The sequence below is a fragment of the Falco biarmicus genome, chromosome 8 (assembly GCF_023638135.1).
Source record: "Falco biarmicus isolate bFalBia1 chromosome 8, bFalBia1.pri, whole genome shotgun sequence".
Taxonomy (NCBI): domain Eukaryota; kingdom Metazoa; phylum Chordata; class Aves; order Falconiformes; family Falconidae; genus Falco; species Falco biarmicus.
In genome coordinates this window covers 21,763,337-21,790,263 of record NC_079295.1, presented here as the reverse complement: position 1 = coordinate 21,790,263, position 26,927 = coordinate 21,763,337, and the positions used below count along the sequence as shown (strand labels likewise).

The window sequence follows — 26,927 nt, the reverse complement described above, 5'->3', positions numbered from 1 at the left end:
ACCATCTAACAACATAAATAAGGAGGTATTTTAGAACCTAACATAAAAAAAACCAAACCAAACCCCACCAAAACAGTGACTTCACCCTGGTGTAATTCTTTTGAATTTTAGTGAAATTACACAAAGGAAAATAGCATGAAACTTAATGGATTAGAATCAGATGTAATGCTCTGGTTCTACAAGGAATGGGACTATAGCAGAAGAAATAGACAGGTTTGGGAAAGAATGAGGCCAGGGTGCCCACAGGAGATGCTCTGCGTCCGTTTTGTCAGTCTGCACCTGAGTTTCCAGCTACAGCTTCAGGTCCATATTTCATGACTGAACATCCAACAACTTGAACCTGCCAAGCTTTAATGCTGTGGTACAGCTGCACGTAATGGTATAAGAATGGTGGGCACTGTCCTTCCTCTGTGACCAAACCTGTTATCTTGGCCAAGCCTCCTACTCAGACAGGGCCACCCAGAGCAGGTTGCCCAGGGCCATGTCCAGATTGCTTTTGAGTACCTTTAAGGATGAAGAATGAGAATGAACCTGATCTCTGGTGTATCCTATTTTCCTTTTGTATGTGATAGAGAAACCTTAGCACCTATCTGGAAGTGGGAGTAGATTATTTCACTTGGGATTGGGAGGGAGACCTGGTTAATAAAGTCTTAAATAGAAATCTACAAAAAACCCCGAAACAACAACAAATCCTGAACAAACAAGGAGAGACACGATAGAAAGGCAGGAGCCAAAATGAAATACATCCCCTTACCAGACATCAGAAGGGTCAAATGTCAAGAGTTAGCCCCATTAATGACTTGTAATGAAAAATGTAATATTAAACATGCTGGAAATACCTCACAGGTGACAATTATATTGTGCATTTACAATGGAGAAATAAAATGATTTCCCACAATCATCTTAATATTTTGGATGGGTATTAACCATTAGAAAACTCCTATATTGAGTTAAGGATTTCCATGAGAACAGAGAAAATATTAAAGAGGTAGGGAGATGGGGTCCTCTGTGGCTGATGTGCTTGGACTATGTCATGAATGACTGGTATTGACTAAGGCAGCCTTTTGACATCGTGTTGCTGTTTTTAAAGTTGTTGGGTTTTGATTTGTCTCAACACGTTTGCTAACACTTTGCAAATCATAACTTTTTAAGGGAACTAGAAGCTAACCTAATTTTGTTGAACTTAGTGGGATTGTCTCAACTGTTACCCGTATTACAGCAATTAGTTTTAAAGCTTTCTAATGTTGCTGTTTCTCATTATGATAGAGTTAGGTCAATGAGTTCTGTATTGAAAAAAAACCCAACAAAAACCAAACTGTAACAAATCAGAACCACTTTTCTAAGACATCTGTGCAACTTTGCATTCTGGCTGCATTTTGCACTGATCAGATTTTGAAATTGACACTTTCCAGTTCTCATTTTCCCAGCTAAGTCTCTGTGTGAGGGACATTTTAAAGCCTGAGCAAAAGGGAGTAACCAGTTTTACCAAGGAGGGTGCAAGGAGGAAAAGCAAGGTAAAGCTGCAATGAGTTACAAGACTCTTACAAATATTATGTTGCATATTTCAACTGGCAAAATTGGCCTATACAAAATGGAGATTTGTAATAGAGATAGTCCCGCTGCCTTTGATATTTTAATATGAAAAAAATGCAAATTTAAAGTTTGCATACAGCCCCCTGTCAGTAGATTTTGTGTTTCCAGCTGGGCTTTCAGCAGTCGTTGAAGAGAAGCAGTAGCTGGAGAGAAGGCAGTCGAAGGGAAGGCCATGGGGGACAACTGTGCACCAGTGTCTGGGTGAGGACAGAGCTCACATCGAGACCTGGATCTGAGAATTGCTTCCAGGTAGGCATATGGCTGTGAGCCTGTGACTCCTCCAGCTCCTGCTGGATCTGGGCCTGCAATTTCTGACTCTCGCAGCACTCTTTGTTCCTTTTCTAAGGAGTTCTGTGAGTAAACTGCCTTTCCCCAGCTCGTTTCCTGGCCACAGCAATTTCTTTTGTGCTTCTGTTTGTTAGATTCTTCATGGTGACCGTGTTTTATTTCTTCATGCTGACTTAAGCAGAAAAAAAATCCCAAATGATCTTCTGTACTCAATTTTCTTCAGCCATTTAACTCTTTCTATCCTTGATGTTGCTTTGCCACATCTTAGCAGCTTCTCAGTCCAAATCCTTGTTTCAGCAGCGTCTGACCTTTGGACAACATTCAAGTTTGTGGTGGGATTTAAAAGCCACATGGAACATCACTACGTCTGACACCATATCAAGACAAGACACTCAAAGAAATACTTGCTAGATGGTGTCTGTCTTCCTGAAAACAGATAAAACATCTTCCAGAAACATATTTGAAAGTCCAAGTTAATGCTTTGTTCATCAGCTCTCTCCAACACATGGCAAAACGCTACCCCTACGAGTAGGAAGGCAGAAGCTCTCTAATGGTTAAGAGTCAATCATTGTTATGAGTATCACCACACTCTTCATAATGTGTTATAAAAACTAATCCCTGCATTCAGAGAGGTACTCTGGTCCTTGCAGGGCTCAGCCCTCTTGGCTCTAATAGGGATGTGCCCAGAACCACAGCAGGAGAGCCAGTGACAGCAGGAACGAAGGGGCAGCTCCAGAAACTGGCTGTTTTTTTCCAGCTGGTACATTACACAGAATCACCGGTCCTGTTCATTGCATCTCAAAATATGTAAAACATATTCCAGCACAGGGGAGCCAGCCAGGCCCACCAGCTCCTATCTCTCAAACTTTGTGCTTGCTGAGAAAGCATTCAAGTAGGTGGCACTGGTGAAGACCCTTGAATCGATGTCAGCAGTACAGAAAAGCGTTATTGTTCTGCGTCATTTGGCTTTCAGCGCACTGATTTCAGGTGACCAACTGCTCATTTGATTCTTGAGCTCAACACACGGGGGACATCCTCTGCTGCTGCCTTCGGGACACTGCAGAAAGCAGAGAGCACTCCATCTGCCAGCAGTGAAATGGAAAACCATGTGAAATAGATGCCTGCGCAGGGACAGTGTGTCTTGTCATCAGCTATGCTTTAGTTTAGTTTAACATATCTAGGTAGCTGTAGAAGTAACTTCTGACACGTTTTTCTCTTTCTAAAACTTAACTGGGTTTTGCTAATTCGCCCAGGAAGTCCTGTAGCTTTTCCTCTTTGGGAAAGGGTGCCAAGGGCCCTCGGATAGCCAGCAAGGGAAGGATTAACCCCAGCTCCAGCCTCTAGCTGCTTTCATTAGTGCAGGTGAGAGGACACAAAGTAAAAATTTTTGGGGAGAAAGGCAGGGTATTGCATTGGGATGAGATTGCTTTGTGGCTAGGCTCATAGGATCTGATTATACCCCAAGCTTTCTCTCTCAGACCATGTTGTTTGTTCCCTCTGGTGACAGCTCATTAAGAGAAAGGTCCTTTGGATTTTATGAACTCTACCTACAGCATAATGCTACCAAGTAACAGTCTTTACTAGGATTTTAAGGTGGTTATTTCAGGATTGCCAGAATAGAGGATTGCCACTTTCAGGGAATATATGATGCTATGTTACTAGTTTGTTTGATTGCATTCAAACTTCCAAATCTAATCTCAAAATAAATAAAGCATGTTCACAAGGTCCCAGCAGAGGCATCCTGCTGTCTCAGTGATGCGGTAAATAACAGCAAAAGCCTAGATCCTGCTTTTGCTCAAAAATTGTATTTCCTTGTTGTGGAAGACAGAATCCTTCTCCTTGAGGCTTGAAGGAAAGGAAGTTATCAGCTACTGAGGCAGAAGAAAATAAATCACGAAAGACTTCTCAGAGCAAGAAAAGATAAAGGAGAGGGAGTTGAGTGTTGTGTTGTTTTAGTTTTTTCTGAAGGAGGGATTAAGAATAGCTTAAAAAATACACAGTTGTGGAAGCTTTCATAGAACATCTCAGGTGAAAACAACTAAAAATATAACAAAGACTTTAAAAAGATCCTTTCCTGAGGCTAAAGCAGATTGCTTTCTCTGAGCTAACAATGCTTTGTTTCAAGCATGGCTGGAAAGAGGCTAATGGTGTTTGGTTTGTCGCCGTCCAGAAGATGGAGGCATGTGCCCTTCTGTGAGTAATGAATGCAAGTAGGAGAGCTGCCAGAGAGCTGGAGCTCTGTGAGCAGGGACGAGGAGTATTGTGAACAACATCTGTAGCCTGTGGGGTCAGATCACCCCTGTGTCAGAGCCTGGGTGCAGTATTTGCCCTGTTAATCTCAAAATCCCCATGATAATAGTTGTTTATTCCTTCTTTCTGTAAAGAGAGACCTCCTTGGACCTTTGTATTTCTTCTTCTCTTACCCTATTCACCTGTCACAGGCAAGACCAAGTGGCAGAAGCCCAGCAACAGCGCACCTGTAGCATATGACGGTGTTCATAGACTGGCTGGTTTCAGAAGGCCGCTGCTCTGTATTTAGGGATAGAGAGGAAAATGCCAGGGCTTTGGGTTGAGGCAGCTCTCAGGTAGTTGTGCCTCGGTGCCTCAGCAGTTCCTGTTTCTTCCGGCTCTTAGAACTGCTCCTGTGCTCTGACAGCCAAATCTATGAAGGCCAAAGCTATGAAATGAAATACTAGGGATGAAACCATCACAGAGGTTTCTTTTATCCCTGATACTCAAGAATTATACTTGGCATTTCTGCCTGCTCAAGTCTGTCAAGCCAAGTGCAATTTCTTTTCTTAATGTTCAGTGTGTCTGCAGTAACTCTGTAAGGCCTGTAGAAAAGGTCCGGACTTTCTGCCAAGAAGAGCCATGTTTTCAACCTTTGTGGCAGGTACAATAAATGGAGCACTATTCAGGATGGGACACTAAAGGATTTAATGTACGATCCATTTTAAAATACGGGTCTTTTCAGCATCAGCCTTTCTCCAATACTGCTTTTTTCCAGGACAGTCTTCATCAACCGCTGTTCTAAACAGCCCTCAGCAGAACCGGGCAGTTTGATAACACAGCCAAGGGGTACAGTTGCTTTTCTGCCTTACTGCTCCTTCTTCTTGAAGCATAAAATCTGCGTTGGGAAACTCAGAAGTAGGCCTTTTTTATTTATTTTTGGTTGATGTGTACCAATGTCTGTCTTTTATGTTTCAGTGTGAACTCTAGATAAAGGGCTCTAGAAAAACTCTGGGTAAAGTGTAGCTGACTTCTTAATTTAAGATAAAAGAATTTAAAGCACTTTATAGAAGTATAGCTGAAATAGTACATATCACTGTAGGAAGTACTGGCCACCCAAGCCACGCTGTAGAAGGGATTCTGTGAGCAAAAATGCTTCTTGTTTGATTTATTATGGTTAAGACAACAGGATTTAACGTGTCCTTGGTAAATAAAAAGGATTGCAGCAGCAAATCCTTGACTATCACCCAAGTCTCTTACTGTAAGCAATTTCTAAAACTCCAGATTTTAGGCTAACCACTTGGGTCAAAAATGACTGACAAGGCATGTAAGTATCATGTAATGAAGTGGTTGGAAATTACTTAATTTATCCTCCATTATGAACCCTTCTTCTGCGGCAACCCTAGCTGCAGTAGTCCCAAAGCCAGCTGCTATCTACAGCTGAATAGTAGCAGGCCTTTTAAGCCTCTTAAATATTTGCATTCTACTTCCTAAATTGGGTGGCCTGAACCTTAGTCTGTGCAATTGCCTCTATAATTAAGATTCTATCAGTGTTTCTATTATGAGCCCTGTTTTCAGCCCAATATAATTTAAAGAGGCTTTTCTTTTTTAGCAGAGAAGCAAACCTATTGTCTGTGATTTCATGTACATTGTGTTATTTCCTAGCTAATAATCAAGCAAATCTTTGAAACATTCTGACATCTGTCATTAGGTCTGTGCCCTCTCTTAACCATTCACCAATGCATCTTTTACTGTGAGTACCTGTATTTAAAGGTTATTCTCCTCTATTATGCCTACTCTTAGTCATACACTCTGTAAAAATGCTTAACACTATCCTTCAGGCCAGAAATTGGGGTCTGCTGGCCATATGAAATGGGGCAACAAGCCAGAGTAAGGATTCAAGTTTGAAGTAATAATTTCTGGAGGTAGAGGAGCAAGGACATTGATTTCACTAAACACATGCCAATATTCAGGCACACAGTTTCAAAGCCTGTAGGAGCAGAAGATGTCTATTTTGGAGTTTCATCTACTTAGAGTCTACGTTCTTAGAGTCTGAGGTGAAACCACTGTAGCTGTAGGAAACAAGTAAAGATTGTATAAAAAGCCGTTCTGTCAGAAACCTATGGCTATAATACCTTTAACTGTCAAAGCTGTGCCCCTTACAGATTTGTGTGAATACTGCTTAACCGGTGTCTAACTCGGAGCTACTGGGTCTTCAGCACCTTTGGGAAGACAGGCAGCGCTGACCTGTATTACAGCCAAGTCAATCACTTCTACAAGTTAAAGTAACGAAAACTTAAGTTAATTTCCTGTGTTCTATTAATAGCACCTCCACAAATTAGTTTTGCTGGGTTTCTGGTTTCTGAAACAAAAGCCTTGATTCTGGTCTCGACTCACTTGGGGAAAAGGGCTGTAGATTACTTTTGCAGTCCCTCTCCCTGTGATCTGTTGATGGCATCTGCAGTCCTCAGTGCAAATTACGGCAGCCAGAGGAACTGTTCCTGATAATAACCAGAGCATGACAACACCGACTGCATCTCTGATATGTGCCCATGCTAGGAGCTCTGGGGGGAAAGCAGAGAGCAGTTCTGCAGCTATCTGCCACCTGAGCATTCCCCTTACAGAGATGCAGTGTGCTAGGTCTGATCCTGCTGACATCGTGGCCCTTCCCTCCCACTGACATGAGGAAGCTGCTACATCTCGCAGTATTATCAAGTTAGAGTTTTCAGTTGAAGGCTGATTAGCTCCAGCTCTTTCACTGGATACAAGTCACTCCTAATTATCTCACTGAAACTGCTTCCCCTGCCTTGTGCATGAGTGTAAATCAGCAAGAATGCAACAGAAATTGATGGATTTTTGCAGTGGCAAAAAAATGTCAAGCGGTCAAGACTGGGCTTTCTGAGTTCAGCATTGTCTTTTTGTGCCTTGTACAGCGTAAGGGGAGAAGCAGCCCTGCTGCATCCCCACTGAGAAGACTATGACCTGTCCAGCCAGTGCCTTCCTCCCTTGCATTTCATTCCCTTTCCAGCTGCATAGCAACTAATGTCCATAAAAGCAGCTTTACAAAAGCCCCATATCATTTGTGTACTTAATTAACTTCTAGAGCATCAGACCATAGTATTTAATCACAGCCTGCTGGGTTTTGGGGGGTTATTTGGTCTGAGGCTCATTAATGCTTGGCTTCCATTCGGAGTGCTTCACTGTTAATTTCTCTTTACATTTCAGACATGCTCTGGTCTTTTCACAGCTGTTGCCAGCAACAGGTCAAGAACAGGTTCAGTCTCACACGTCTTGCATTTGCACACCTGCTGGCCATTGCTACCTTACTTTATTTTACTAGATGGCCTCAGTTCCAAAACACCTGCTGCTCCTAAACTGAGACTGTGGGGAGCATAGGTGAGTACTGCTGCAGCCTAACGAATGGCTGTATGGCCTCTCTGTGTCAGCAGGCTTTTACCAGCCATTGTGCAAGCTAGAGCTACTTATTTTGTAGAGCTGAAGAATCTGTGCTTTACATCTTCTACTAAGGTGAGGTTCTAAGTGTTAAGGGTGCGCAGCCAGGTGGATGCCTTCCAAGTAGCCGCAGTTTGTTCCGTGTATGCTTGCAAAGGAGATAAAACCTTCTTGGGCGCTGCCAACAGATGAGTTGTTTGTAGTCGTACATCAGACTTCATGGCTCTTTCCAACCCCAGTCATGCTCTGCTGGGACCAGGTTCAACAAGCAGATATTCTGACCCGCAGTTCCTCATCTTGGGCAATACATTAAGAGCAGGAATGAATGAGGTCATACATTGATTAGGGGATAAAAGGTGTTACGACCAAGCGCTATCTTATGACCCATCCTCTTCTCAGTCACTGGACACTGCTTCTCTGTTTCTGCCTAAAACTATCTTCAGTGTTTGCTTACTGGGACAATCCCTTTTATTACCTTACCCACTGGAGATGCAAGCCTTCCCATAACTCTGGCAGTATTCACTTAATTTAATTTTAATCAAATAAAATGATTCTATTTACTGATTCTTAATAATGCCTCAGAAGCTTTTGTTCTGGTATATTTGTCTGTGTTTGAGCTTAAGGCCATTTCTGCAATAAATCATCATTTTCTGCCTGTCTTAGCCTCTAAGTGATTTGGGTCAGCCAGGCTGATTGTACACTGCATTTCAATAGCTCCCATTCTGCTACGTATGCCTGGGTTTCGCTGTCCATCTTTACTCCTGTTTGCCCAGCACCAACAATACAGAAGGGCTTAGGGAGGGAAGGAAAAAAAAAAAGAAAAAAAGCAGAGCTGTTTTTCTTCAGCCACCGTATATCCTGCTCTGCAGAGGGATTCTGGCCCCCGCTGAAAGCATTTGCAACGTGCTCTCTGCAAAGGGCAGCGTGGCTGTTTCATCTATTGCACAGTGGATTTTTAGCCAACAGCTGCAGCTGACAGTTTAAAGAAGGCCACTTCCCCATCCATCTTACTCAAACAATTGTGTGCAGTCTCCTAACTAATAATTCATCATTTGCACGTGTGCCTTCTGCTTCATTATTTTATTAACATATTAGAAGGGCTCTGATTTATTTATTAAATTCATTATTATTATCAAATGATGACATGTTGTTATCCAGGAAGATGCACTTGCTATCTCACAACTGATTATGCCAATTAAGTTTTCGTGATTCTACCACAAAGCACAGCTCATTAACTTTAATTACTTTTGAAATGCAGCTGCTGAGATACACAGAGAAAGGAACAGGTAGGTTATATTCGACAAGTTGATTTCTGCAAATGGAGTTTGTTTTCATTAGGTCTTAAATAATACTTTCAGGCAATCTTGTTCCCTATTTCTCAGGTAGGTTTTGTGTCCTTTTCAGATAACCTAGTTCACTATTTCTCAGGTAGGTTTTGTGTCTTTTTCATCTGAAAAGGTTCTAAAAGTTTCTTTGGGTTTTTTGTGGGGTTTTGTTTGTTTGTTTGTTTGTTTTTTACAGATTAGTCTTTTGCCATAGAACACTGGACCAAGTTCAAAGATATTTCCTCAGATAAATCTGGTGTTTTAGTTCAGCCCTTAATGGGAATCGATGGACATCTGCAGAGACCATCTTTCTTCACTGAGGTGGAGCCAGCCCAAAAAGAGTGACTGCATTTTGATGGAAAGCTGAGATGCTGTGATAAGGCAAACAGCCCTAAGAAAAAGCATCTCAGGTCTTGCAGCAATGCATGTAGTTTATGTCTCCAGAGAGGGGCCAAGTTCATATTTCTCTGAAGGGGTTGACTTGAGTGATTAAGAAGAACAAAATATGGCTGTCTGTTTCTGGATTGACCACATGCAGGCATGAAACTTTTACAGATTTCCTGAGGAAGAGGGAAATAAAATTTCTTAGGTTCTGTGAGAAGAAGCCAAACTGACTACTGATGCAACAGTACTGACTGGCTCACAGAGGGTGTAATGTCTGAGCAGACTCACGGACTTGCAAAATCTCTGTCAACTTGTCTCCCCGCTAGCACCTTTAGGAAACATGAAGAGAATTCTTCCTTTGATAACATTTCACTCTTGCAACCACAGTCAGAATAGGCACAATTCATATTCCCTTTCACAAACAGCTGGATGTAGTAGCTGCTGCAAATTGCCAGGGTACTTCTGTCTCCTCCTCAGCCCCTCACACAACCCTCAGTGGCTGCAGGAGCAGAATTCAGCCACGGAAGTGTTACTGTCAGTGACAGGGGCTTTCTTCCTCTTCTGCTTTGTACATGGTGGCTTTGGCTTTGGCCGATTAGAAGTTAGGCTCATAAAATCAATGCTGAGCCATTTGGGCAATCCCAGATTTAAGGCTGTTTACATGTTTAGAGGCCAGGTGGAAGTGTGTGAAAGACTGGTATTCACCTCAGGGTTTTTCGAACACACGGATTCATCAAAATGGCAAATTTTCAATGGCAAAACACTGTTACTCTTTTTGGTTCTGGTCTTGGTGGACAGAAGTATTGTGTTTGGGGTAAGTCACCTTTTTTTTCACAAAGAAATCCAAGTTCAGGTCTTTTCTTTACAACCTTTAATGACACGGGAAAGGGCCTCTAAGAGGTATTTTACAGTGTGTTTCACTGTGATGTAGTACTCATTACAGTAACCTCTGCTGAGGGATAACTCTTTAAGGATGAGGTATGTAACACGCTGAGGTGAGGAATTAGTGCCCTCAATGAAGCACATCAACAATTATTACATCTGACCCAACATAAACTCTGAGTAGGAAATGCCTGCCATTAATAAAATGTTTGCTAGCTGTAGAGCCACTCACCTCTTCATAATTTCTGGGGAAACAGAGTTGTCATTGAAATTTACTGTGTGGTCTAAAAATGCACTGGAATTTATGGAGCTTTGGCTGGGGGAGAAAAGCCACCCATGGCAGTGTTGTTTGAGGTTTTGAGTGGTGGGAGTTTTTCCCCTTAACACAGCAATAGTAATTCAAGGGTCTTGCAGTCCAAAGGCAAAGTAATGAAACTGAATATACTGTAGAGAAGCCTTCACTAAATGAAGATTTTTCACCCATAGAGTTGTTCTTAATAAAGGAGGGGTTGGCATAACACAGCCGGTAAGCCAGGAGGACATCTGGTAGCATCTGCCTCATGGCCGCAGAAAACCTACAAGCAATCCACAAGATCGACAGCACCGACCTTGCAGCAGCAGGAGAGCTGTCATGTGGGAGCCGCTCTCCCAGAAGAGAGCGAAGAATGACTGGGTGGTAGTTTGCCACCAGGTATGGATCCTTTAGGAGGCTTTGGATAAAGGGCGATAAACCACAGCTGCCATCCCTGGGTCACAGTGAACACAGTTATACCACTGTCTGTCGTGAACCTCTAACAGCAAGGGAGAAACGGATGTGGCTGGGATTTTCCTCCCAAATCTGAACGGCATGAACATGGAGGCATGAGATCTGCTGAAGCCTGTCTAGTTTTTAGATTTCTTTGTGTGACTTCATCAGCTCACTCTAACAGATGTATCGTACTGTACTAAATGCACAGAAATCCTTGTAAAATATGTTACACACTTTGCCTTTTTACTTTGCATTGCTGCCTCTGGGTATCCTAGAGATGATTTCTTCTTGTGATGGTGAGTAGACGCTGCGCAGGGACACAAGGGTACCTGAAGTGACGTGCGGGCACAAGCCAGGGCTGGCCGTGCCGGGGGGGACACCTGGCACAGCGAGGTGGCCAAGGGTGGGGGTGGGGGGGTGTCACCCGCCCTACCGGAGACGGCAGCGGCCTGGTTCGCACGGGCGGGCTGTGCGAAAGTGTCACGGGGGGCCTGCCAGGCACAAGGGACACTCTGCAGGGGCTGCCTAACCCTGGGGCTCGCAGCTCCCCAGCAAACCGCAGGGAGCCCCCAGGGCGGCCCGGACCGGCGCCGCACCCGGGCCGTTAGCGCTTCCGCTCCAGCTTTGTGCTCTGTGCACCCGCTTTGCTACACATCACCAGCACAACTGGCACCGACGGGCGGTAATCAACGGCTCCTGCCCAGCACCGCCGCCGTTCCCCGGCCCGGGGAGACCCGGCAGCGCCGCCCTCAGCCGCCAGGGGGCGCCGCCGCGCCAAAGACGGGAGGGAGGGGAGTCGTGCCCCGCGGCCACCGTAGCGCCCGCGCCGCCCCGGAGCCGAGCGGGCGAGGTCTGTCCCAGGGCGGCCGCCGTACGGCCTGCACCCGGCGGGAGGGCCGGCAGGGGGCGCTGCGGACCGGCCTCCCGGCATGCCCCGCGCGCGGCCTTAGCCCGCCCCTCGCGAGCTGGGCGGGAGGAGGGAGCGAGTGCCACGTCCCTGGTGCGCGGGGCTTTGTGCGGGGAACAGCGCCGCCACCGCGCCCGCCGCGGCCATGGGCGGCTCGCAGAGCGTCGAGATCCCCGGCGGGGGCACCGAGGGCTACCACGTCCTGCGGGTAAGGGCGCGGGGAGCGGGCGGGCGCCCAGCGGCCGTGGGCCCGGCGGCGGCTCTTGGGCCCGGCGGCCTCTCCCTCCGCGGGTCCGCGCTCGGGCGGCCTCAGGCGCTCCCCGGGCCGGGCGGCCCCGCCGCGCTTCCCGCCCGGCGGAGGAGGCGCTCGGGCAGCGGCGGTGCCCGCCGGAGCTCCCCGCCCGGGGCTTCGCCTCAGCCCGCGGGGCTGCCGCGGCCTGGCGCTTGCCCCGGACCGCCTCACCCCGCCGGTGGTGGGCTGGGCCGCGGCTGCTGGGCAGCGCCGGTAGCCGCCCCGTAGGCGCCCGGGCGGCGTTATCTCGACAGGCGCGTCGCGACATGAATCGCAGCCGCTCCGCCCCGCGCCGGCGGTGCGGGACCCAGCCGTGCTGCCGGCTGCGGCCGTGCGGAGGGCAGCGCTGCTGCTCCGCGTAGTGCTTGTTCGCACCGCGGCCGCAGAGCCTTGGCTGGGCGTGCAGCAGAGTGCTTCGGTAGGCTGCGTTAAAGGTCTTGTGAGCAGCTGTTTGCAGGTCCCTTCGTTAACGTGTGTCCCGCTCGGTGAGCGGGGCGGTGCCTGGGCTGTGTCCGTGAGCCCGGTGCACCGGGCCGTGCAGTAACTTTGCCAGTTACCGATAGACTTGCCCGCACCGTAGCGCTTTTGCCGCTGCAGCTGCACCGTGAGTACCCTCACTGCAGGCACCGTGCTGGGCTAGTTGTTTGTTGGCATAGCATCCTCTCGGGTCAGCTCTCTGTCTAGAGCAAGCCCCACGTTTCAGACATGTGAAAGAGCACAAGACTTCAGCTCACATGAGTTAGTACTTCCGTGCTTGGTCTAGCTTGCTAGCAGTCATTTGCTAGTGGTTATTTTTAAGATTTCATTAGGTGCTGGAAAACTAGAGAAATGTCAGAAAATCTTTTTAATTATTGGAATAATTTGTTTGGGTAGGGTAGATAAATGAAAAATATGTGTTAAAAGGGCATGAAACAAATGAGCTAACATTGTTAAGAATGACTATAGGAGCCAAGTACAAGTTGCCAAAGAGATGAGCAAACTGAGACTGTTGCAAGTCACAGGCTTCTTACAGTGAGACTTTTAGACTGTACATGTTGGCTCCCTACAAAACTGGTAGCAAGTATTTTGCTCTGCTCGCTTCATACAGGAGCGGAAATACATACAGTAAGTGAACAATACAGTCGTTAATTTCTGATGTAATTTTTGCAAATTACTTAAATCTTTTTGGCTGTCTTTGCTAATATTCAGCGCAATATCACTTTCACTGTGAGCTTTATTATCAGTGCTCTTGTAACAGGAAATAGGAACGCTTCAGGACTGAAGCGCTGTTGAAGGAAAGCAATTTCATCATGTGCATACTTGACAGGAAAAGTTGCAGTGGGTTGCACTGCTGGGGTTTCTTGAAAGGTAGCTTTTTTTTTTTTTTTTTAAGAGGGAGAGAAAGTTGCAAACTGTTTTGTTGCCCTGGTGTCTTCATAGGTAGACCTAATAATCAGTCATTTGTTTGACACAGTTCTTACTTGAATATACTTTTATTTATCATATGTGCTTTTGCTGTTTGACTTCTACTTACTGATTCATGTCATGCTTATAAATAATTTTTAACTAGTACTTCCAGACTGGTAGCATGCAATGCTATTTACCTCTAGGAATTTTCTCCTTTGTTTTTCTCCTCCATAAGTTTCCTTAACGTAAGTTGTGTGGCTGCAACTGTCTGACTCTGTTGCTCAGTATGCTTTTTTTTTTCTTTTTTGCTCTTCAAAACAGAGTGAAGGAAAGTTTTAGTAACTTTCTTGTTCAGCAGTGTGAAACTGCTACAGTTTGCCCAGGCTGTTGTAATGACTTGACAATTTCTTGAACTCATAGATGATGTCTCAACAACCCCACGCAATGCTACAGGTTTGGGGAAGAGCAGCTGGAAAGCTGCCTGGTGGGAAAGGACCTGGGGGTGCTGGTTGTCAGTCAGCTGAACATGAGAAGGCCAAGAGCATCCTGGCTTGTATCAGAAACAGTGTGGCCAGCAGGACAAGGGCAGTGATTGTCCCCCTGTACTTGGCACTGACGAGGCTGCACCTCAAATACTATGTGTTCAGTCTTGGGCCCCCTCACTACAAGAGGGACATGGAGGTGCTGGAGCGTGTCCAGAGAAGGGCAGCGAAGCTGGTGAAGGGGCTGGAGCACAAGTCTTATGAGAGGCAGGTGAGGGAAATGGGGATGTTTAGCCTGGAGAGGAGGTGGCTCAGGGGGACCTTACTGCTCTCTACAGCTGCCTGAAAGGGGGTTGTAGCATGGTGGGTGTCCATCTCTTCTCCCAGGTAGCAAGTGACAAGACAAGAGGAAACAGTTTCAATTTTGCCAGGGGAGGTTTAGATTGGCTATTAGGAAAAATCCTTTCACTGGAAGGGTGGTGAAGCATTGGAACAGCCAGGCTGCCCAGGGAAGTGGTGCAATCACTGTTCTTGGAGATACTTAAAAGGCATGTAGATGTGGCACTTGGGGACATGGTTTAGGTATGGACTTGGCAGTGTCAGGTTTGCATTGGACTTGGTGATCTTAAAGTCTTTTCCAACCCAAATGATTTTATGATTCTATGTAAGAATTTTTATCTGCATGAGATTTGTATGCTACTGTGTTACATGCTGTTCTCCCTAAAAGATACTGAACAGCAAGTGCCCAAAGTTTAGATTTCTAACTTTTACTTGAGCACTTTGGTTTGTTGTAGCGGGGGTACAAACATGTTGCCATGAAGAGATGACTTATTTTTGAAGGAGGCTCACATTTTAAAAGCTCAAGTTAAATTCTCAGTGCTAAAATAAAATTTGATGCTAATATAGGGAACCTTACTTCCTTACAAAAAGCTTATAAAGCTTTTTTCCTCAAAACCTGGGTATTTTTTAAGGAAATTCAATACAGTTTTATAGTGTAATGTGTTAAAATAGCTGACAGAAATAAAATAGATTGTCAGACCTAACAGGAATTGCTTATCCATGATATATAATGAAATTTTATTAACAATTACAGAGTGGGTGGAAGAACTAAAAAAAAAAAACAAACCAACACGATTCCTTCAGCATTTTGTTGGTAATAAATATTAGGAAGCATTTCTTATGTGGGGAAAAAAATAAGTTTCATAGCTTGTGTTCCTTGAGAATTGTGTATTTAGTGCTTGAAGCTAAGCTTCTGAAAGTTTTAAGTGGACAGTAATATAAGATACCTGATTTCCAGAAGTGGTGAGAGCCTTCATCTGCCTCTGAAAATCAGGGTTTCCATGCCTAATGCCATTTATGGCAGACTTCTGGCTCAGGACTTAAATTTGTGACCATTGTGTTGCTGATCAACCTTATTAAAATGTGTAATGTACAATATATACTGTGTAGGCATGAATTGGTAGTGTCGGGAAAGGTGTTCAGCAAAGAGAAACTTCATGTTATTTACCAAAGAAGAAGTATCTTTAGTAACGCAGATTAAAATTAGTGTCTTGACCTTGAAACCTTTCCCCTGTTTAATTCTTGACAGTGAATTAAAAGTGGAATAATTAGCCTGTAATCTATGTGCTCAGCAGCCCTGCTGTCATCTCAGTGAGAATCTGAAGTCCTGCAGCACTATACAAGGCTGAAAGAGCCGTACAGCCCGTATCTGCCTTCTGACATTCACCATTCTGATAGAGGTTTTCTTCGCTTGCTCTTAAAAAGCTCTGGGGGTGGCAGTTCCACAGCTTCCCTGGATAGTCTGTTCCACTGTGTTTCTCTGCTGTTGGAAAGTCGTGGCATTTACCCACAGGTGTCTGTAACTTATATGTCTGAAATAACAGCTGGGTTCGAGAGAATTAGGCTTCCTAAGCTGCCACGGATGGTATTTTGCCTGCAGTGGCATCTGTTGTAAATGGTGTTACTTGATTATTTTTGCAGTCCTTATTCAATTACAAAGGCAAGCTACTGAATACCTGCTTGGGGCATACAGCAAAGCTGCACAAAGCCAGATTGCTTAGGAGGCCTAGAGTTTATGTACGTATACGTGGAACCTTTATTTCCATCATTAATAAGAAGGTTTTTGTGCCCTTGTATTTCCTAAGGTCCCTGGTTATCCTTTGCTGATGTTCCTGAAAGAGAACCGTGGCCACAGAGAGCTGTGGTGTGCGTTTGGTACTGCGCGATGGTGATGAATTTGAGTATGTCACCACTTTAAGGAAGAGACGTGTCAATGTGGAATGAACTCAGAACTTCTGTTCTGCATTTATGGGACTGCCAGGCATGAAAAGTGCTTTTCTGTCAGTGATGTTGGGCCAAACAAACTAGGGAAATAGGGAATTTTTTGTGACTGAACTTGTACGTGGCAGCATGAGGAAATGTGATGGCAGCATGTGATGACAGAAGGGATGCAACTACATGCATTTGAGGTGCATGTATGATTGATGTAACTGCGAGAGCTTGATTTCTTTTAGATACAGCTTCCTGGTGGTTTTTACATGCCCACTTAGAAACAAATCATGCAGAAACATTCAGGATTGTGATTGATTTGGGGGAAGGTGTTTAACATCTGAAGACTCTTTTGCAAACTAATCGTTTGGAACTTGGAAACGCTTGCAGTCCATCAGTTTGGGGCAGACTATAAATAATTTACTTAGAACACCAATTCTGTACATCCCAGGTATCAGTGAGATTGACACTGATGGATGCTGAACATACGTAATTCTCATTTATTGTAGGTGCGCCTTCTCATTTTGAAAGATTACCTTATTGAATACTGGTCACGTTTGGTTCGCAGTGTTCAGGGTGTAATTGGTAGAGGCAGTGAGGTAGAGGTGTAGGTGATGGGGGAGGGATCTTGTGTCAGGGTGTAGGGGATTTGTGTTTGGGTTTTTCAAGAAGTTCATCTGGAAGTGGAGGAAAATCTCTGAATAAAGAGTGGACCATGTCAGGACAGCTTTTGCAGCTGACCTAGTGGCTGAGTGAAGTCTGGCGCTTCATAATTTCAAGGCCGTGGCATATGTCCAGTCCTAACAATCTTACATGTTATCTGAAGAAATACATCGGTTTGCTGGATTTGCTGATCTTTAATGATGAGGTTTAGAAAGACATGTTCTGTCTCTTAACATTCCTGTTTTCCAGTAACTTCTGAAAGCATCTGCTGATTTAAAGCCTTTGTCAGACTCATTAAAGCAACAAAATTTAAGCTCTTATATGTCATATGCAATAGGTGGTGGAATGAGAGAGACCCTATTAAAATATTTTCATATCATCTCTGTAAACTGAGGGATGAGCAACAAACAGCACAAGCTCATTCTACATTTGCTACTAGAAGAACAACATTAGAGGAGAGGATGTTTTGGATGACTTAATTACAAGAGGAACTTCAAGCTTGAGAATGTAATTATGGCCCATATCCATAGAAGACCAGAGTTCTTTAATTCTGCTTTCATGTAACTTTTTTACTTCTAAGCTAAAATTTTTGTGGATGTTGTTCTGTGGTAGCTCTACATTACCAAAAGTTTGATAGCTAAAGTTAAAATGAGCTCCAGGGACAGTCCACTAATGTCATATCAACATCCACAATGTTTCTATGCAGCTAGTGTCCAGAGGGTCTGCTACGTGGAGCTGAGCTTGTACCTTTACCCTGTTACCTGGTGCACACCTTGCTGTCTGGTTGTTCTTGGCAAGAGGCATCTTGAACCGACAGATTAAGTAACGTGGAGACAGTAGTTTGGATCTATTTAGTGGGACTGCAAGTTCCTTTGGTGACTGAGAGCGCTGTGGTTCCGTACAGTTAACACGTGGCAGAGAGGGAGAGTATCTGTACCCCTCGTTGTAGGAAATTATTTCCAAAGCATGCAGGCCTCTTGAAGAGACATTTCTGCAGACGCACTTCAAGTTCTAATTAGAAATTATAAATATGGTTTTGAGGATGCTATTGCTGCATCAGTGATTTTTATTACTTTTGGATAATACTTGTTTCATACTTTTTTGCTGTTTACAAATCTTGGACAGCAATCAGTATGTGTGATGTGATTCTGGAGCTATTGATTCAGATTATTTTTTTCTTTAATAAATGTTTAGGTTATGTGACATTAATGTTCTAATCTCCTGGCATCTGTTACAGAAATGTATCCACAAGTAATCTGGGTTTTTTTCCAAGCTCTGATTTTGTGAATGTGTTGGGCAGAGGTAGATAGACTCTTAAGAGGACAGTTTTAGTAGTAATTGAGCTTTTTTTTTTTTCATATTGTAATATTTTGTTCTAGATGAGTCATATTAAGAAAACTCAATTCCTGCAGAATCAGACCAGTATTTGAACAAACTAGCAGATTTGTACCCGGTTCTGTCAGATGGAATAACAGGTAATGTAAGAAACCACACTGTAAAGGGTAACACTTTTTAGATCTTCTTGGAAGACGAACATAGCACATAAAAGAAAAAGCCAGCGGGTAAAATGAATCAGTATACAAATAAAGAAAGATAGCCTTTACTACAAAGGCTGTAGGAAAAACCTGATAGCCATACTGGAGTTACTTTAGTCTGTCAGCAGTGTGTGTAATGGTGAAAAAACAACACTGGCAAAATGTCTGAGTTACTCCATTTGGAATTAAAAGCTACTTGAAACTTCTGGGCGTGGCGTGTATCCTATACTTAGGCCTTGTCGTGGTGGAGTGGTTTAATTGTTTGAGCTGCCATGGCTGCAAAATTGCACAAGTCCCTTTTCTTGCAGCTTGTTGGTATGTTAATAAATCATCTGTTGTACAGATGCCCTCTGTGTCTCGAGAATGTCAACAGGTGATGTTTAATCATGAGATAACAGCAACCTGTGCTTGCACAGATGTGACTCCTTTTCCTCTAGTAAGTATAAGTTAAAAAGCAAGGCCCAACACTGGTGTTTCTGTGGAAAGATACTGTGTTTTAACCAATTTTTTCAGAATTCATTGAGCTTGTCCTTTGATCATAATTTCCTTTATTGAAATAAATATCTGCAGCTTATGTGCTGCAGCTGTTACGGAGTGCTTGTCCCAGGGAGTGGCTACTGTTGTCATTCCTCAATGATTTATAAATTACTGATTCTTTTTAAATGTTTTGTGCTCTTTTTTCTTCCCTTTTTTTTTTTTTTCTTTTAAGGGAGAGATTTTTTGGTCCAAAGGATTATATTTGAACATTTACAAATTGTACACAGAAACATCAGTAGCTTCTCGAACTACAGTTTGCACAAGCAGAAATATAATTCTAATCTGTAGATCAGCATTGGTACACATCTTGCTAAATTCTTTTTTAACTTTGTTAGGTACAAGAAAACTCACCGGGGCATAGAGCTGGACTGGAGCCATTCTTTGATTTTATTGTGTCCATTAATGGTTCAAGATTGGTAAGTGTGTTGCTGTTTTATAACGCTTGAATATAAACAATGTGCTGAGGATCTTATTTTTATAGGTAAACAAATGCATTTGTTTTATTTAAATGTATATACTGTTTCTCCTTAGTTTAAAATGAGAAAGCCTAACTGCATCAGAAATGAATTTCCTTCACGCTGTAGTTATAATTCTATCAAAAATAGGTGAGTAAGGATGAAAAGAATAAGGATGCAGACAAACAGACATGCTCTCTGCAGACATCTGAGCCAGCAGAAGACTGTACTGGTGTGCTTGTTAGTGCCCCCCTAGTTCTGTCTGTAAAACTGCTTGTATGAGAGCTTGCAAACTCAGTTCAGTCAGAACAGGTTGATCGAAAGAGCTGTTATCAAAGCTGTTAGCTGGGCAGGAGTCAGGGGAGAGAGTTTTCAGGCAGAGCTTTAGTGAGACAGCAAACCATCATACCAGTGGAAAAGAACAGCTGTCGTTAAGCTCTTCCATCAGTATGGCTGGATTAAAGAAAGCCTCTGAAAAGCTCCAAGGTGCATCGTATCACAGGTTTAATTCAAGTGCTTTCATGTTTGGAACGTGTGACCTGTTTATTGTGAAATCCAGGTTTTCGCCAGAGTTGTATTCTAGAGTTGTGAAGGGACTGAAAGCTTGTTATACTATAGCTGTAGATACATATTCTGATACTGCATGGTGTTTATAGGACCTTTGAAATATAAAAGCAGTGCTATAGAACTGGATGCTTGCTGTGTTAAAACACTAAACCAAGCTCTTGTTTGAACATTTGCAGAATAAAGACAATGACACTCTCAAGGACCTGTTGAAAGCAAATGTTGAAAAACCTGTAAAAATGCTGGTGTACAGTAGCAAAACACTGGAGCTGAGAGAAACATCAGTGACCCCCAGCAATATGTGGGGTGGACAGGGCCTGCTGGGTGTGAGCATTCGCTTCTGCAGCTTTGACGGGGCCAATGAAAATGTGTGGCATGTTTTGGTACGTACGGACTTCCAAATATTTTTCTTCAACACTGCTTACTGTTAAACTTTATATTTTTTACTGATAAGTAACTTGCAAGGGGGTTTACAAGCCATGAGACCAAACTGGTCTGTTTTGTCTTCATTGATTTTGGGTTTGGAAAGACTTTTGAACTAGAACTGTATGTCTGTTCGTATTTTATCAGATCTTGTATTTACATCAGTGGGTTTGTACAATACTCAGAGCTCCTTGTAATGGTGTCAGAAGAGACTGTTATCTAGCCACTGTTTCACTAGTTCAGTGACTGTTCTACTAATTGCATTGAAAAGTTGACCAGTTTGTCTGTCTGATTCAAAACTTGTGTGAGGTACATATCTAACTGTCCTGCTGCACCCTGACATGTAGCATTTTGTAACTTTCCATCTTAAAACTAGGAGGTGGAACCAAATTCTCCTGCTGCATTAGCTGGACTTAGACCTCATAGTGACTATATCATTGGAGCAGATACTGTTATGAATGAGGTAAGTATATAAAAATAAGATTTTGATTTTAAAAAAAAAAAAAAAAAGGTTGTACCAGGGCAGTTTGAAACATCTCTGGTTCTGTCTCTTTCAGTGCTAATGGATGTAAGTTAATGCAAAGAGGAAGAAGCTCTGGCATGGTGCCTCTTCCTTGTGCTTAAATGCAATTCTGGAATTAAAAATTGCTCTTAAATATCTTCATGAAGTCAGATAGAAACTTTTTTTGTACTCTAATATTAATATTTCAAATAGCAGATTTGAAATCTGTGTTGTGCCGCATACCTTGAGTTGCGCTAGCAAAGGACATATTAAAGTTGGCCTTGTGATAAAACAGCAGCACTGCAACGATTGCAACATGTAGCAGTTACAAGGTTCTGTTCCAGAAACTTAGGACTAGAAAGATGATCGTTCTAATGTCAAATGATAAAATAAGGACAAGAAAGCCCTTACTTGTTTTTACTCCTTTGCAGTCTGTAGATCTCTTTTCCCTTATTGAAGCATATGAAGCAAAGCCATTAAAACTTTATGTGTACAACGCAGACACAGATAATTGTCGAGAAGTGGTGATTACTCCAAATTCTGCCTGGGGTGGAGAAGGCAGGTAAGGAGACAGTGTGTTATGGGGATGACCACCTTATAGCACTAGCCTAAAAGCTGCTTGCTTAAGTTTTCTACAAACAGGAAAAGTGTTGTTTTATCAAAGGCATTCTGATATAATAAAGTATATATTTCCTTGAAATTCAGGTTTAGTTACTAATGTGTGTGTGTGTATTCTCACAGTAAATTAGTTAGTGCAGAAATGCATAAAGTGCGATGGTTGCTTTCTGCATTAGACTTAAGTACTCATTAGGCTGTAGTATATTCTTAAAAAGTATTGTGCAGTAGCCAGAATAGAGGATTGCAAATAACTGATGAGAGTTAAATGCCTAGCTGCGTACCTGATATAGCTACTTGGTTTAAATAACAATGAAATTTATTTTGTGCTAAATATTTATTGCTAAAAGCTACATAATTTCCTTTAATTTGTCTTGTATTGATTGTTTCTCCATAGAAAATGAGTCAATATTTGGGGGCGGTGGGAAGGGGAAAGTTGGACAGAACTTACCTTGAAACTTGTTGGCATCTTGAGTCATTTGTTCGTTGTTTGCTATGGAGACTGTAGTTGTAAGATCACTTCACTGACTTTTAAATGTTCATGTTTTAAAAGCCTAGGATGTGGCATTGGGTATGGGTATTTGCATAGGATACCTACACGTCCATTTGAAGAGGGAAAGAAAATTTCTCTCCCAGGACAGTTGCCTAGTGCATCTCTCAGTCCCCTCAAAGATGGCTTCACAGAGGTAAGTGTTAGCCACTTGTCTGGCTTGGTAAAAATGGATTATGATGTTGTATTGCTTTTGTGCTTCTGTTGGTCCATTACAAACCCTAATGATGTAACTTTCTTTTTTCCTTTCGATAAGGTTCAGCTGTCATCAGTTAATCCCTCAGCTGCATTACCCCCGGGGTCAGCAGGCCTCGAGCAGAGTCTTTCAGGACTTTCTATTAGTTCACCTTCAACTACTGTCAGTAATGTTCTCAGTACAGGTTAGTATGCAAGTAACTGATTTCTGGAATGCATGGGGTTTTCTGACTTCTTTTGCATCACAGATGTTTCTAAAAATTTTATAGAAGAAAGAAAGAGAAAATTTTATTCTCTCTTCTCAAACTCTTCCTGGCAACAAAGTGCTAGAGTACTGTAATTGTGCCCTACTTGCTCACAAAATAATAGCAAAAAATTCTATCAGAAATAAAATACATATTATTTAGGATACTGTTTTTCTTTATTAACATTTTATAGTTAAGGCAGGTAGTAATTCTCCTGCAAGCAATTATTTATTTGCACTTCTTGAGGAAGGGAGCTGAAGTGTTGTATGCTTAAAATTAATGTTTTCCTGTGTACTCCTTCAGGTGTTCCAACGGTTCCATTATTACCACCACAAGTCAGTCAGTCCCTTACCTCTGTGCCACCAGTTAATCCAGCAACTACATTACCAGGTGAGTAGGTAAAATTTCTTAAAATGTTTCTGAAACAAAAATCTTAAGGGAGCAAGGGAAGGGAGCTGTCTTTTCCACTGCTTTTTGTGGTGTGGGAGGGTATAACTTCATGCAACTTGCACGTGTCATGGTGAAGATCTCTCTACAACCTCTACAATGTTAGGAGTTTTGGTTTGGTGGTTGTGTGGTGTTTTTTTAAGAGTAGGTGCATAGGGTGTCTGTAGCAGAGAGGATTGAGTTGGCAACAAAGTTTACAATCATTTACCTTTTAGGCCCCCCTGCACAATAGGTGCAGCATTCAACATTTCTTAGGAAGGTATTAGCTTTGATATTGGCAACATTGCATGGATATATTGTTACTTTCCCCAGTTCATAAATTGTATTTTGCAAAAATATTTTTGCAAATAACTTCAGTTTCTGGTTTGTCCTTTGCACTGACATCATGACAGAAGGAAGATCTGAGAAGGCATGTTTTGCATATTTTTTGCTTTCCTTTCACCTATAAAAGTTTTCCATTTTAGGAAACTCCTTTTTAATACTCAGTTTGATCATTCTTCCTAGCATAAATGGAGGGCTAACAATATAGAACTGTATGTTGCAGTTGTTATTTCTGAATTATTTGGTAATTTAAACTGGTATAACAAAAGTAAGAGTCTGTCTACAAAGTAGTGTGCCTGATAATAATGAACATTTCAAGCAGTAGTATTCCCGAATTTTTCCCGAATTTTTCACAGTGGGTAAGATGAGGATTGTACAGGCTTTTGCTGTGTAGTTGGTGTGCTGGCACAGAACTGTCATGCGTTCCAAAACACTGAAGGAGTTGTATTTTATGTTTTGTATGGTATGAAACAAGTAGGTGAAGATGTGCACAAAAGCTTTAAGTAATGCTTGGAGGTATGCTCCGTAACATAAAAAAAAGTGTGGTAGAGCTAAGTGCATGCAAACAAGGGCAGCGAACTTAATAATTTTGTACTGCTTAGATAAAATGGCGAACTACTAAGAAGTTCAGCTTCTGTTAACGCAGTAGTCTTCTCCAGCCCCCTACCCACCCCTTTCCCCAAAATATGGATTTTCCTTTCACCTTGTTCTGAGTAGTATTATTTTTTGAAAGCGGTTAGAATATTTTTTGCCATTTGCAGCCACACTAGTGAAATTATAAGTATTAAATATACAGGGGTTTTAAAATTTGAGTGAATTTGTGTGAAGCTCAGCTTTTTTCAGATTTTTAAAAATGTTCAAACCAAAGTTGCTTGTAGCTGAGCTTTAAAGCACTTTGAGTCAGATTATGTCAGTCTTTGTGGCTAATTGAATTCACAGGTAGGTAAAGGTAACGTTTTTAAATGAAATTCTATGTATGGTGGCCTTGCTGTAAGACTTTTCTCCATCTTATTGCTGTAGTATCAACAGTTTATTTCAGAATTAGCCTTCTCTGAGCTAAACGCAAAGTAGGAATAGAGCCCTTCTCCCAGAAATGCAGCTCATCTAAGGCAGGAATGTGTTCCATAGCAAACATAATGATCGAAAGGGGTGTGTTGTGTTCATCATGTTTCTCTTGTTTTCAGTCCTTTCTGACTTTGAAAGTTACTTTGTCTTGCCTATTCTATATATTTTTGTGTTTAATTCTAGTTATAACTAAGTAGAAAGACTAATAATAATCAAAATTAGAGATCAGAAATACTATGTATTTCATCCTATAATTATGTTATGCCATTCAAATTAGGAATGGAGGGCTTCTGGTACGGTGCTGCAGTGAAATAACTACCTTTGTTAAAAGCTGAACTTGGAATGCAAATCTACTAATTCCTTGAAATAAAATTCCTCAAAACAATCTGAAAGGTTGGTTTATACATTTGTTAGTCCAGACTTCCTGCAATAGGTGTCTGTTTTCACTATACATGTTAAAAGCTGAAATTCAGGTGAATTTGCATTCTTAGATGTAAAAATGATAATCAAGATGTAAAGCAATATAAAATAACTTTAAGTGATCAATAAGATTTCAGAAACAGAAAAAACCCAGTTTTTTCAGCTGTAATTTTTCCATTCTTCTTTTAGGTCTGATGCCATTACCAGCAGGACTTCCCAACCTGACTGATCTGTCCAAACTTAATTTACCTGCACCACACATTGTTCCAGAAATCATACAGCCTGGTATGTGCTTCTGTAAACTGAAACGCTGTAATAGCAGGTCTCTCCTTGATGGTCCTTGATGCTTTCGCGTAGAGCCATCTGGTGGAGTCCTGAAGAGGATAAATTGAATGTTTGCTTGAGATGGGAGTTGACGGTAGTGCCCAGACTAGGTAGACAAGGAATATGTCTTTAGAGAAACTAATTCTAAACCTGTGTCTGTATGTATTTGTTTCTTCTTATGTTACTTGATTTATGATCTCAAAAGAGATTGTGCCAAGAGTGAGAATATATAGTTTTATGGGTAGAAGAAAATATGAAGTGTTTCCTTGTGTGCTAGAAGATGAGATGGAAGCGCCCTGGCTGAATGCCAGAAGTACGAATGAATACTGGATTTATGGGTTTGAATGAAACAAAACTGCTGAAAGTGCACATGGAGGAAGCAAAAAGAAATTGGAAGCTTGTATGAAATAAGGTTCTTGTTAACTTCTTGTTTCTGGCAGTTTCAGTGAATGCCAGAAGAATCTAATCATCAGTATTAATGCCCTAAATACCTAGTCCTCTGGGGAGGTAGAAGCAAACAAGAGTATTCTGATTCTGCAGGTCTGAAATCTGAAAAGTATCAAGCTTGAAAGTAGCCTGCTGAGTCAGTGCTGCACGCACATCATGTTCACACTAAATTCAAAAAGCTTCCTCCTCTCCTAGAGTAAATAGATTAGAGAAGATAAAAATTTGAAGCAGAGATTCTCTCCAGATCTGTCTGTGGTATGCAGCACCTCATTGGCTTTTTTTTTTTTTTTTTTTATTTCTCCTTAGGTTTGCCATCCCTTCCCTCCTTACCACCTCTGAATCTAACGGGAATAACACCTCTATCAATGCCACCCAAATGTGTTCCTCTGCTTCCTTTGGTCACAGAGGCATCTACAGTGCCTGCGTATTTGCTTCCCTCCATTACTCAAGCTGGGAGCTTTACTGTCAACCCTGGCACTACTGTAAATGTAGAACAGACCTCTACGCTCACCTTGGATAGCGCTACCCCGACTTGTAAGGCAACTATTGTTGACAGATCAAGTGAATCCTCTACAGTTAATAAGAAAACATCTGGAGTCACAGATACACAAGCTTCTAAATCATAACTCCAGATCACTCTCTTGGATTGGCTTGGTATCTATTTAGCCATGGGATACATATTTGAAGAGCAAGCTATCATTAATTTCATACTAGTTTGTACTTAATCTTTAGGAGTCGTGTAAATAATATGGAGGTATAATAAAAATAAAAGGGGGTTTATAAAGTGTGTGTGGTGGGAGGGGAGGAAGAGTACTTGTATGTAACCAAAAAAAAAAAAGTCAACGTGGTAAATAGAATTCCACTGCCAAACTCGGAGGTATATGTTTTTAATATAGGGTGATGGCCTTAGCCTGCTAGGCCTGTCCTTGCTTATAATTAGCAATTTTTGCTTCTGATAGAAATGAAGTGGTTCTTGCGTGTAACATTTACGTACCATAGTTCTTGTTCTTTGCAAGTATCTTGTTACTGCAGTGGGGATGAGAATGTTTAGTTCAAGCTGTAAATTTTAACACTACGAAACTGCCACCTAAAGATATTTCTATTAAAGTTGCTGAGTGACCTGTTAACTGACATCTCGTTATTCAGCTTGTATGCAAATCTTTATTTTTAAGCTCTTGAGAGATGCTCAAGCCATGTTTTGTGACCACTGCTGTGTTGTTTCGTACTCCCCCTGTAAAGTGGCATTTGGAAGGGAATACAGGATATGTTAAATGTAGCACACAATTTGGCACTTCAAGACTACTGTAAGACAAATTAATGGATTAAGCATACATAGAGCAATAAATTCCTGGAATTTTATCCTTTGTGTGAGAAAATATCAC

General features: G+C 42.3%; 1 protein-coding gene across 2 annotated transcripts; it reads left to right on the top strand.

The window, feature by feature from the left end:
* The first annotated feature begins 11,851 nt into the window (after positions 1-11,851).
* Positions 11,852-26,904, top strand: GORASP2 (golgi reassembly stacking protein 2). Of its 2 annotated transcripts, XM_056349282.1 has the most exons (11): positions 11,867-12,017; positions 18,280-18,375; positions 19,308-19,388; positions 20,171-20,374; positions 20,791-20,877; positions 21,348-21,478; positions 22,085-22,217; positions 22,338-22,461; positions 22,825-22,911; positions 24,964-25,059; positions 25,852-26,904. In XM_056349282.1, exons 4-11 carry the CDS (start codon positions 20,231-20,233, stop codon positions 26,169-26,171), a joined length of 1,122 nt encoding a protein of 373 aa, XP_056205257.1. In that variant the 5' UTR covers positions 11,867-12,017; positions 18,280-18,375; positions 19,308-19,388; positions 20,171-20,230; the 3' UTR covers positions 26,172-26,904. The 2 variants fall into 2 exon arrangements, with proteins under 2 accessions (XP_056205256.1, XP_056205257.1); XM_056349281.1 differs by lacking the exon at positions 18,280-18,375 and having other exon boundaries at positions 11,852-12,017.
* Positions 26,905-26,927: the final 23 nt, after the last annotated feature.